General features: G+C 39.2%; 1 protein-coding gene across 8 annotated transcripts in view; it reads right to left on the bottom strand.

Annotated features, from left to right (window-relative positions):
* Window positions 1–1,067: 1,067 nt before the first annotated feature.
* The window catches only part of RPS6KC1 (ribosomal protein S6 kinase C1), a 90,021-nt gene continuing 78,616 nt past the window's right edge, over window positions 1,068–12,472 (bottom strand). For all 8 annotated transcript variants that reach the window (XM_086631716.1, XM_086631717.1, XM_086631719.1 and 5 more), the window contains 3 exons: window positions 7,528–7,610; window positions 6,732–6,827; window positions 1,068–3,603 (listed from right to left, as the gene is read on the bottom strand). In XM_086631716.1, the coding sequence (XP_086487842.1) occupies window positions 3,493–3,603; window positions 6,732–6,827; window positions 7,528–7,610 (290 nt within the window). In that variant the 3' untranslated portion in view covers window positions 1,068–3,492. The remainder of the gene's footprint in view (window positions 3,604–6,731; window positions 6,828–7,527; window positions 7,611–12,472) is intronic.

The following is a 12,472-nucleotide window of genomic DNA, read 5'->3' as shown; positions in this document are numbered from 1 at the left end:
TTTCATTTTATTGCTAAAATCCCTACCATAAATCTCACCAGAGAGGAAGTTTCTGTTTCTCCAGCTTCCTACTCGGTGTCCTTGAGAAAACAAATGACACTACACTCCAAAAAAAAAAAAAAAAATCCCATAGTGGTTTACTTCACACTTCCCTGTACCTTGTTATGCTGAGTGCTTCATTTAGAGAAGGCTGACCTCCCCAGCCTTCTTCATCCCAGTGCCCTTCGCTGCGGGGACGCACCAAGGAACAGGTTTAGCACCGGAGAGAGGAGCCGGGTGGATGTTCCGGCGCAGGTAACCCTGCCGACTCAGCATCCCAAAGGGGCACGGAGAGTCAGCGTGACAGTGACTGCTGTCTGAGAGGTGATCTTCACAGGAGATATAGGAGCTGCACTACAAGTGCAGAAGCTGTGAATACAGCCATTAAAAGCAGACAAAGTTATGCCCCTTGTATTTCATGAGACGCAATTTCTTCCGTAGGTCTGGGCAGGGGCCCTGGCTCGCCTCACAGCAATTCCACCCCATGCAAGCCTACAAAGGTTTTATCTCCCAGTTTTTTCTTAGTAGGACACAAAAAAAACATTAGTGTGGTTCAATAGGGTGCAATGAATTACCACTGTGAGATGTCCTACGTGTGTTATCTGCCTTACCTGAGAACTCACAGGAGAACAGGAAAACCTGTAAGCTTATTTTACTGTGTTTTACATAGACTCTCACTAATTCCTGTCAACAAAACGGCACTGATTTGTTTTGCTATCAGCCATTAAGTGTGACAGAAGGAAGGTGGAATGGACTTTGCACTACTTAACACTCAGCAAATTAAAGATGTCTACCACAGGGCTTTGTAAGAGGCACCAAAAAGAAGATATCTAGTCATAAAAGCCAAGCACAAAAAGCATTGATTAGGTTGGAAGGATTGTCTTCAAGAACTAAATGTAAAGTTCAGAAATCCAAGGTCTGATTTAGGCTTGAAAGTTTTTGTTTATTAAAGGAATACATGTAAACACCAGTACAACATAACACGTTAAAGGCAAAAAAAAAAAAAAAAAAATAGAAGCAGGATTTTTTTGTGCAATTAACTCCAGACTGTGATTCCTTTAGCAAAACCATTATTTCAGTCAGTGGTCAGGTTATGAAAACTAGTAGCATCTCAAAGGTTCGTTTCTGGCAAACCATCTTGCCAAGTGCCCCAATCCTTCTAGTCTCTGAGATCTAGATTTCCTCACTACCAACATACTTGAAAAAGAAATATTTCTGTGTCATTAACTAAACCAAATGCTTTGCAGTGAGAGTGACTGGTCCTCCAGTTTCTGCTAGAACAGCTTTTTCTTTCTGCTGCTCAGAGAAACCAGCTTGCGCTCCTGTGCTGCCTTTACTTGCAACTGGCACATGGGCACAACCTGAACAAGAGCATTTTAAAGTAACACAGAAAATAATTTTTTTTTTTTTTTTACAGTTATCACCAGGCAAATGCAACAAGACAGATCAATATGGGCAATAACATTATCTGGTGGCCGGGCAAGAGAGCCTCAGGGATGGAGTCAGGTGGCTGAGGGAAGGGAGGCTTCCCTTGAGCAACGAGCCCTCTCCAAAGTCACAGCCAGGGCAGTGCTGGAAGGAAGCTCTGGATCAGCTTGGTCTCCGCATTAGAGATTTCCGACCCGCTCTGCGCAGGAAGTTGTTCCTGTGGCTCACCTGAGGGAGTTCCTGTTATGAAGCCAGAGGGTGGTAGGTTGAAACACAGTTTCTGAGAGTGATGTAATCTTGGACAGCACTCCGTAGGCAGTGATACTAGTGACCTGGTTACAACCTGCGGTGTTGTTACAGCCCCTCTGCTGGCCTGGGGATCACAAGAAAGGGAAGAAAGGAAAAACGAGGGGAATGGAATAATTTAAAAAGGAAAAAAAAAGTTTCCAGATTTCCTTTGTTTAAGTGAAGCACTTTCCTTTTCCACTTTATTTGAACACATCAACCTGGTGTCTAACAGATGGAGACTGTGCAGATGCACTTTTGGGAGTGCCCATAAAATACACTGCAAAAATACAAATGGAGGGATCCTTTTTTTTTTTTTTGAGTTGTAAATTCAATAATCGCTGCTGTCACCTCACTTTCCCAAAGGAATTTGCCCTTTGTTCTCCGGATAAAGCTGGGGAGAAGAAGAAAAAAGAAAAAAAAAAAAAAAGAGCGAGAGCAAAGGGAACATTTAGGAAAAAACCCACAGACCCAGAATCTGTACAAGCATCTCAGCATACAGCATTTGTACGTCAGGAACCCATACAAGCATGGCTGCTTAGCAGCAACAGCAGCACACAGCAAAATATTTTGCATGTCTTATATTCTTCTCCCATTCTCCAGATCTTTCCAACAAACAAACAGGTCAGCTAACTGGCTCACACCCAAGTCTTACCCACTAGGGTTTGCTCAGAGATGTCACTTAGTCATTTGGCATGAGCAAATCCCAGGCTTCTCCCAGTTCGAACAGCAGAGTGGGTGAAGGCTTTCTTTGATTTATTAAGACTATTAACAAACAAAAAAGAGAGTTCAGAAGCTTCCTCAAGCAGAAGAGCACGAGCAGAGAGGTTTTTTTCCTGAAGTAGCAGCTAAAAATAGGACACTTAGAGGAAGCAAAGTTCATTAAGTGATAAAGTGGTGGCTGCGGTGACGAGAGAAGAGTTTTTCCTTTTTTAATCTATACATTTATTTAGCACTATGTTTTCTTGCTCCTTATCAGAGTGCTAAAGCAGTGTTTATCCGGCTGAGGAAAAGAAGATTTCCCTTTTTGTAGTGACTTTAACATGTAGCTCATCAAATGCAACAGAGTCAAGAGTTTTAAACAGACATTGCCAGCCAACAAAGTACAACATTTGACAGCATTATTTGCCTTTTATATGCTCTTTCCACAGTGGGAAATGATATGCCATTTTCAAGACACATTCCACAGTATTATGCAACAGCTTTCTTAATTTTTAATGGATATATTATTTTTAACTTGTCAACTTTTGCATGAAGCATTTTAGTATTTTATTCAGCATATACCATTAATAAATTATTTGCTCCTTCCTTCCTCCCTCCCGTCCCCCCAGAGCTGCACTTAGCATAGAGAAATGGTCTATTGACACTATAAAAGATACTTTCAACTGGCACAGTCTGCAGACGCTTCCATCATCAGACAAAGCACCAGGAGCCCATTTTGGTTTCTACTTTGTTGACACGCTGGCAGTGCTAAACATGCTGCCCAGGAATTTCATCACAAACCACCCTTTGGTGAAGAGACTTACGCACACGTAGCAACCAGTTGTGGCAAAAATAAGCTAGCACCCTGTACAACCAGTGATTCCTGTTAAAAGTATACACTTTTGGCCTGATCGCTCCAGCGTCCTTTAGTCCTCGCGTCCAAACGGTTTGGGACATCCAAAGGAAGCAAGTCAGGGTGCTTCTGTGCCAGAGAAAGTTGTCCACTTGACCTGAGTTTGTTGAGAGGGCACACATCTCTCATTTCAGCAGATCTGCCCATTCTATAAGGGCAAAAAACGGATGAGATTTGATGTCTTCAACACCAGCAACACCAGCACCAAGACGCTCCGCAGGATTAAACTGCAAAAGCTTGACATAAAAAGAAGAAAATATATATGTGATTCAGTGAGTAAGAACAAAAACAACTACTTAGAAGTTCCAGAAAGGTCTAAGGTAAGGGACATCCTACCGTTTTCCTGCTCTGTGAATTACTTTCAAGAGTGCGAAGGCATACCTGAAATTCTTAAAATCCAGTAAATGGAAGAAGACTGCTTTTCTTGAGTCTCAGTGTTACAGTCTTCAGAGACTACTGATCACAGCATGCAATTCCCTGAAGCACTGCACATTGGGACTTCATTTTAAGTGTAACCCTTTTTAAAAAAAAAAAGAGAACAGCAGCCAGAGTCTGCATCAGTAGAACTCTGGACACTGCATTTGCTTCACGTTAGCCTTCGCTCACACCACTGTGTTACAGCTACATCAGGGACAGTGGTCTGTAACTTTCCGTTTCATAAGTTGTGAGTTGGTCCTAAAATACCAGGATATTACAGACAGTTCTCTATTTCCTAAAGAATAAAAAAAGAGTTTTACAGAGTCCTACAAATGGACTAAACCTGAAAAATCAAAATCCCAGTGTGAGAAACAAAACAGTGTAATGGCTTCATGGAAATTTCCTAAAATTCAGCACCTCGTTGGCTTTTTAGTTGTACATCACATGCTGAATTCCTGTGAAAAGGAAATCACAATATTTACATCTGTTTAAAGATACCAATCCATATAAAAGGGAATGCAAAGGGAATACTCCAAAGAGACTAATAAAGACACACAAAAATATTTTGCCATTTTAGAGAACTGTTTATACTCTATTCAATTACAGCCAGTACAAAGGCATGATTTCTTTCTTCCTTTTTCTGCAACAGCTAATAGGATAACTTCTCCCAGTTGTCACTTGGAACAATGTGTATTCATATCTTAATGCACTCAACATCTAAGTGAGTCTACATCCATAAACATAGGAATTTACACATTTTAAGACGGCTCTGCTACTCGCAGTCATAACGTCACATAGTAAAGGTAGCTCGGTGACAGTGAACAGTGCTGCTCTGGTAACTTCCACAAGCCAGCAGAAACAGATGCAGCCAGCATCTCTCTTCTGCTCAAACACAACCAGCACCAGCAGAGGGAAAGTAAGCACGGACACTTATTTCTGGAGTTTGCCCATCCAGAAGAACGTTAATCTTAGAAAGCAGGTGCAATACAAACCGCAACAGATGCCTATTGAAAAGTCATGCTGCACATTTTGTGGGTAGTAAAGCTTGGAGGTGCCTAAAAAAATACTGGGTGCAAAATATTAAACCAACATAAAAATAACAACTCCATCTTTCACCAAAAATAAACAGATCTCTGTTTTCTTAGAAGCTGGCTAAATGAAGGAGGCGCCTACAACAAAGCCACCTGTACTGGAAGCCACAGCAGAAGACAACATCTGACAGAGTTTTCTGTATAGCTGAACATTGATCCTGGAGAGTTATTCTGTGATGCTTTGACCTGTTTACCCTTGGCAGTGGGGGAAAGGAAAGTCGCAATGACAAATTGCTATCCATGCCAAGAGAGCTTTCTTCCTTTTCCTGACAAGGTTTCCTCAACAATGAATGGCAGCTTCCTTGGATAGTCACACAACAAAAAATGTGATTTACTGGCTCATATAGCTGAACCTCCACCAGATAAGTCACCACCCTACACTAGAAGGCTTAACCTAACAGACACTGAGGTGACTGTTCTCTGAAGAGATATGGCCTTGTAATATATCTGCGAGTGGCAGAGATATATTTGCCACTTAAACCACAAGTGGCAAAAGAGTCACTCTTTGGCATATTTGAAGTAGGAAATACATTAGTCTGCAGCGAAGAACAATCCTACGTTGGCAGGGAAAAGTGGACTGGACGACTTCATTTGTCTTCGCTTCCAGTCTTAACAGGAGGAATTCCCTTCATCAAGTGTGGTTTTGCTTTCCCTTAGCCATTTGAGTCCCATAGCACACACGGGTGAGGGTAACAACTTGCTACCATCTAACAATATAAATGCAGATTATACAAATCTTCAGTCACTTCCCTTTCTACCTTTGCTAGAAACACACAGACACGTGCCTTCACCTTCAGTGAATTCATGTCACCTAGTGAAAATAGGAGGCCCAAACATCTAGTTCCATTTCCATTAATTGTTTCACAGTAACGGCACAGAAATCAATCTGTCACTGGGTCTTTTGACTCATTGAAATTTCAAAATCTCTTTCCTTCATTTTCTTCAAGAACTATTTTTTCCACTCTGCTTTGTTCAAATCTGCATCTAAGTGATGTCATTATTTATGCAACTACTAACAAGACACTCTTCAAAGCCAAACAACATAGTTCACATCTATCACTTATTCAAGTGAAATAGGTCAGATCCAGGCTCTACTTCCTCCGTTACGTCAAAATTAACTTGAAGAAGGAAGAGAGCATTACCTGAAATTCAAGACCCTGTACTGCAAGTTTATCCTGTCAATCATGACTACCTAAAGCTAAGAGTCAACTAAAACCAGCAGTCAATACTATTCCCATTAGTTTGAAAATGGCATATCGGTCTGGAAGGTTGTCTACGTTTTAAGGTTTCCCACTCTGCCTTTTGTCCACCTATCAGTTATCTTCTTATTACAAAAGTCATTGTATTTACAATTTAAAGTACTTTTCTTAAGAAATGGCATCCAGAAGTTTTCCTGAAGCACAGCTACACATTTTCAACCACAGCAAGGTCATAACTTCTAATCAGTGTCTTACAGGTTTCATAGTACTTAGAGCGATCTTGCTGAATAAGCATCAACATTTTTGAGTTTAATTCAATTCAATACAAATGTTTCCATGAACATTTAGGGCAGAATTCCTAAAATGGTCACACATCACCAGCTAGTGTTTCCAAAGTACTCAGCATTGACCATACTCGTTCTTTGAAGAAATGGCAAAGCGCTCTGCTTTTCTACAGAGACATCTGGCAGCAGAAGTCAAAGCTTCCAGATGCAACAAGCCAGCTGGGCAAATTTCATCAGTGCTGACAAAAGACCCATCCATGTTTCCATCAGCAGCTTTCTGTTTTTACATTTATTTCACCAGAACAACTTAGGTAGATAGGTATTTTTCCAGTCTACACATATACCTATAGAAAACAAATTTCCCCTCAATTACCTGTTGAATCAGTGACCTGGCCTCCTTTGATACATGGTCTGGTATACTCAAAGAAGTGTGAGTGTTTATTCCTGATGGATGGCACTCAACCAGAGTCTGGAGAAGGAAAAATTAAAGTCAAAGCAAGTAGATACATTCATTAATTACAAATTGGAGTGTTGGATTATCCCTCTACTATACATGCACATTAACACACACCCCTAAAACTTCAGTGCTTCCTAGTATGAAGTACTGATTCTGGAAGGAATATCTACAGGCACTGATGTCCCCCTAGAGACACGGTTTTAAAATGTTTACATCTTAGTGCTTGTGCTCTATTGCTCAAACTTGCAAAGTCTGAGAATTGGATGAACTTTACTTTCTTCATGCAGATCTGTCAACTAATCACCAGTTTGATTTGGCTAAGCAAGTCTCAAAATACTGAGTTAATGTGTAACAGCAACATATGTCTTCTACACTGTCTCAGGAAATAATACTGAAATTATTAGGGCTAAAATTTTGTAAACGTACAGGAGTGTTAGAGAACTTTGATGTCACTGTGGTTAAGAGAGGGGTAGGCATGGGTTTTGCTTATTTTTTCAGTCCTGAGTTCGATACTGCTTTATCAAATTGTTCTGCTGAAGCCCGAGCATGTTTGGTTTCCCTGGTCTCATGCAGACCAAGCAAATTAAGGGTACTCAGGTTGGCAAAGCACATCTGAGAAAGACAAGCAATGAAATCACAACTGGGCACACCGCTTGTGAGAAACTACTGGCCAAGATGCCAGTTCTATTGAGTAACTTGCCCCCAGCCTTACCTTCCCAGTGAGGAGTTCGAAAAGAATGGCACCCAGGCTCCACCAGTCACAGGCTTCTGTCTCTTCTAGGATAGCGCCAACCTCTAAACACAAGACATTTCAATTAATATTAAAAAGGTCAGTTACACCTTCAAAATTAACATATATTTACAAGGTGACTGTTTAATGCTGACAGAACATATACTAAATACCACAGAGCTTTCATTATGCCTGCAATTTAGTTAGCCCTTTAGCCACCTACAGATTGCATTGTTCAAACACAGCAACACCACACATTTCATGCATAATTTGCTTTTTCTGTGCCTACATAGGCATTTTCAAGACTTGGAGGCATTACAGTTAGGATTCCTCTATACTGGACTAAAACTGGACAGTGACAAAAGCAAAACATATTTAGAGAATTTACTCTGGTCAGAAGAGCTGCGCTGACCAGAGTGGCCTGAAGCATCCATAAAAGCAGCACGAATAACATCCACATGCCTTAATTCTGTCTTAGAGAGCAGGATTCGTCTCATGGCTAACCCACACCCTCTCCTGGTATCACCATGGGAGGCTTTTCACAATAGTCTCTTTTCTGTTGGGAACTAGAGATGCTAAATCTACATCACATAGCCTAACCACAGCCAGAAACCGTGTATTGCTACAGCTCGGCCCAAATTCACCTTAGCCACCTAGGTACAAAGAGTTGTTTTCCCAAGCATCCAGCAAGCACACAACACTCTCTTACTGCTGTCCACGCACAAGATACAATGGAGAGGTGAGCTGACACTTGTGGAGTCCCTTACCATACATTTTCCCATGTTCAATAGCATGATGCATGCAGAAAATTTGGCCTTCACTGACTCAGGCTTTAAACTACAAAAATGATTAAATACAAACACACCACGCTATCTGCTCTAAAACAGGCAGAAAAAACGATTGCAATGAAGATAAAATCTTCATTTTGACCGTCAAAAAAATGCAGGAGATGCACTAAAATAGCTTTGGTGGCAAAAGCCACACCAGCTTCCCAGCAGAGGACAACAATTAGCATATAGTCACACAGTCATTGCTGTGAAAAGCATTGTGGCACGTTCAAAAAAATCTTGCTCATCATTTTAGGGAGCTTAGCATGAGCATGGCCAAGGAGAACTATGGATGTGTCACACTTCAGGGTCAGGGAAAGGAAGGCAGTAGTCTCGGACCTGCCCAGATGCAGAGGCTGCTGCCCAAGCTGGAAGATGCTCAGCACCTTGTAGGACTAGCCAAAGGCTGCTGTTGCAAGTGCAGCAAGGAAGGATGGCTCAGACGTTGATTCTTTAGGTAGGACATCCCTCACGTTGAAAAGTATATTACAGTTAATGGTGTTTGAATGCCCAATACATCTCTATAAGGGTACCACACATTAGAATTTATTCCAGTGCTTACAGATTAATACTTCTATCAGTATCAAGAAAACTTTTATAAAGATATAACGGCAGTTCCATAAGGAACTCTATCAGCATAATTACATGCATTTTTAAAATGTTTTAAGATCCCAGGCAAGCATCTAGATGAAGTTAAAATTACAGTAAATTGAGAGAATTTGGGGGAAAAAAAAGTCAAATCTACTCTTCCAATATAATTTGATGTCCTTTTATAAAGGCAGACTTCCTTTATTAAAAAAAAAAAAAGAAAAAGAAAACAAAAAGAAAAGAAAAGAAAAAGAAAAGAAAAAGAAAAGAAAAAGAAAAGAAAAAGAAAAGAAAAAAAAAAGAAAAGAAAAAGAAAAGAAAAAGAAAAGAAAAAGAAAAGAAAAGAAAAAGAAAAGAAAAAGAAAAAAAAAAGAAAGGAATAAAAGAAAAGAAAAAGAAAGAAAAAGAAAAGAAAAAGAAAAGAAAAAGAAAAGAAAAAGAAAAGAAAAAGAAAGAAAAAGAAAAGAAAAGAAAAAGAAAAGAAAAAGAAAAGAAAAAGAAAAGAAAAAGAAAAGAAAAAGAAAAGAAAAAGAAAAGAAAAAGAAAAGAAAAGAAAAGAAAAAGAAAAGAAAAAGAAAGAAAAAGAAAAGAAAAAGAAAAGAAAAAGAAAAGAAAAGAAAAGAAAAAGAAAAGAAAAGAAAAAGAAAGAAGAAAAGAAAAGAAAAAATAAAAGAAAAAGAAAAAGAAAAAGAAAAGAAAAAGAAAAGAAAAAGAAAAGAAAAAGAAAAGAAAAAGAAAAGAAAAAGAAAAGAAAAAGAAAGAAAAAGAAAAGAAAAAGAAAAGAAAAGAAAAGAAAAAGAAAAGAAAAAGAAAAGAAAAAGAAAAGAAAAAGAAAAGAAAAAGAAAAGAAAACCTCTCCAAACTCAGGCCTTTCCACATGAACCAGCTGGTGAGAGGTTTTCATAGCATGTCAGTGAAACCTACTAAACAGAAATGCCTTTCCAGTCTGCTTGCGATTTCCTAGTGCTCTATGTTCCAATGATGTACATTCAAAAATGAGATAATATGAATGGAAAGTAAAATCTAAAAACTAATACTTTAGGTTTCTTTAGAGCAATTTTCTTTCCTGTGTGGCTTTAATCCTGTGGATATTCTACACTAAGAGTGCTTTCTTCCAAACAAGTGAAGATTTTTATTTTTAAATTAAATTCCACACTTACTGCAGAATAAGGACAGTAAAGGCAGGGGTTAATTAGGATTGACTACCACGTTCACAATTTCTATACTACCATTAACTTCCTCATATTGACACATTGACACATCTTAAATTTTCAAATAATGTCACAAAAGGAAATAATCCATTCTTCCCCATAGATGTCGAAAGAACATCTGAACTTCAATGGGGATGGGCCTCTTGAGTTATAGCCTAATATAAAAAAAAAATAAATCTAAAGGTGAAAAACTGTAATTCTGAGCACAGGGAAAAAAATACTACAGAAAATTCATGTCTGAGTTTTGGTAGTATTTCCTTTCATATTGGCAATCATGGACGCTGATCCAGTTCTTTGAAGCACCAAACTTACACCGCCTTCTTCCACAGAAACACACACTGTTCATTATGGGAAGCGGATGTAACCTCACTTAATTCACTGACGAAGAAAGTAGACACAAAGTTAGAGTCAAAAAGTAAACTAGAGTCCTCTTTTCCAAAACTCACACTCATATTTTTAACTATAAGAGCTCTTTCAATATATGCCAAGTCAAAATAAATGTCATCGCACATCCCTTAAGAGAGCAGCACTGAACTCTTCCATCCACTTTTGACCATGACCAAAAGGACACAAGTGGGATAAAATGAGAATAGTCAAGTAACACAGATTTTTCCGTGGGCTGAGAGGCTCTGGCTGCTTCTCAGGCACACAACAGAAACTGCATGACAAGTCATCCGAACACATGGAAGAGAAATTGGAAAACTCAGCTGAGGAGAACATCTAAGTATCCTTTTTTACAAAACCTAAAATGTAGCTCCACTTTTCTCCCATTACCCAACTGTCTCCTTTCCTGCTGCTTCCCCTAGGTCCCAAAGTTGCCTTACTTCGGAATAAAATAAATGTTTTCCTTAAAAAAACAAAAACAAAACCAACCCACACCAACACACACACCACATTGTGAATGTTACAAATAAACATGTGTTGTTTACATTCCCTTACTTTGAACAGGTCACATTTCCTCTGATGCAACGTACTGATCATAATAAGTTCAGGATAACACTTCAATATTACTGCATTTCATCCTGACTACACATCATGGCAAAATTTAGAAACTACAGAGATTACGAAGAGCCTACAAGTGATACAGAGTAGCTAGCTAATGTAATACACCACACAGGACATATGCTTTTTTTTAAAGCTTTAATATTGCAATAAATCTGAACTACGATGTCTGCCTTCACTAAGAAAACATTTTCATCTCAATCCATCAGCAAAGTAATTTAGACAATAAATGGTAGCGACCCATAAGCTTAAGTGAATAACACGGGGATATTTGTGCCAATTCTTTACTTCATGAACCTTGAAATCAAGGACCTTATCCACGTTTGTACAAACATAAACGTGCGCACACACGTGCATGGTGTTGGTGTTTTTAGGACTAGCAGTACAAAATTGGCAGGAAAAAATATTCATATTCTCAAATACAAGTCCTTTTAAATTGCAGAAATAAAAGTGTAAGGTGAAAAAAACATGAAAATCAGTAGCTCTTTCAACTCTGCTGCAACTTCATTAAACGGGAGAGCTTGCTTCTTTCTCCCTTCCTGATGCATGCCCGTACAACGCCCAGCACTGAGCAGCACATGCCAGCAGCAACACTAAATTCCTGCACAGAAGCAACTTCAACAGCACCCGTTGGGGTAACTGAAGGGAAGGAAACTTGTAAAATGCTATCAGGTTCAGATAGAGACAGGCAGTACAGGTAAACACCTTCACTACCCAGCACCGTCCTCCTTCCAGAGCAGCTGGTCTCAACTGAAAGGCCATTTCTTTATGGTTTCCATACTTATCTCCATATTTGCATGATCTGCAGTAATACCTTACTTCCTGGAAGGGGATAAATAGCTGGCAGTGCTCTGTATTTTTAAACTGAAGTGGCAGTTCTAAAGTAGAAAAGTAGAATTTCACCTCTTTTGAACACACATCCTCGATAAAGTTATTAAACAGTAACACCAAGCCCGATTTTCTCATTCTTTCAACAGCAACTTAATCTGAAATACATCCTTCATGCTGAAGGATTTCAATGGCTTTTACTACCAGACCTCAAACATTTTCTCCCAAATACCACTTGCTCCAGGACTGACAATAAGCCCTCCTGACCAGCACATACAAACACCAGTTAAAAGAAAAGAAGCCAGGCTTAAGTTTAAAATTAATAAATATAAATTTATAATTCAAAACCTGAAGAGTCCTTTTCCCTTACTCTGTGTTTCAAGCAGAAACAAGAGTACCTTCAAGTGTCGTTTCTGCTGGAAAGAAAACAAGGACACCCATCTGAACGGCCAGCAGGTGTCTGAAACCATT

The sequence above is a fragment of the Tauraco erythrolophus genome, chromosome 2, assembly GCF_009769465.1.
Source record: "Tauraco erythrolophus isolate bTauEry1 chromosome 2, bTauEry1.pri, whole genome shotgun sequence".
NCBI lineage: Eukaryota > Metazoa > Chordata > Aves > Musophagiformes > Musophagidae > Tauraco > Tauraco erythrolophus.
This window is presented reverse-complemented; position numbering and strand designations above follow the sequence as displayed.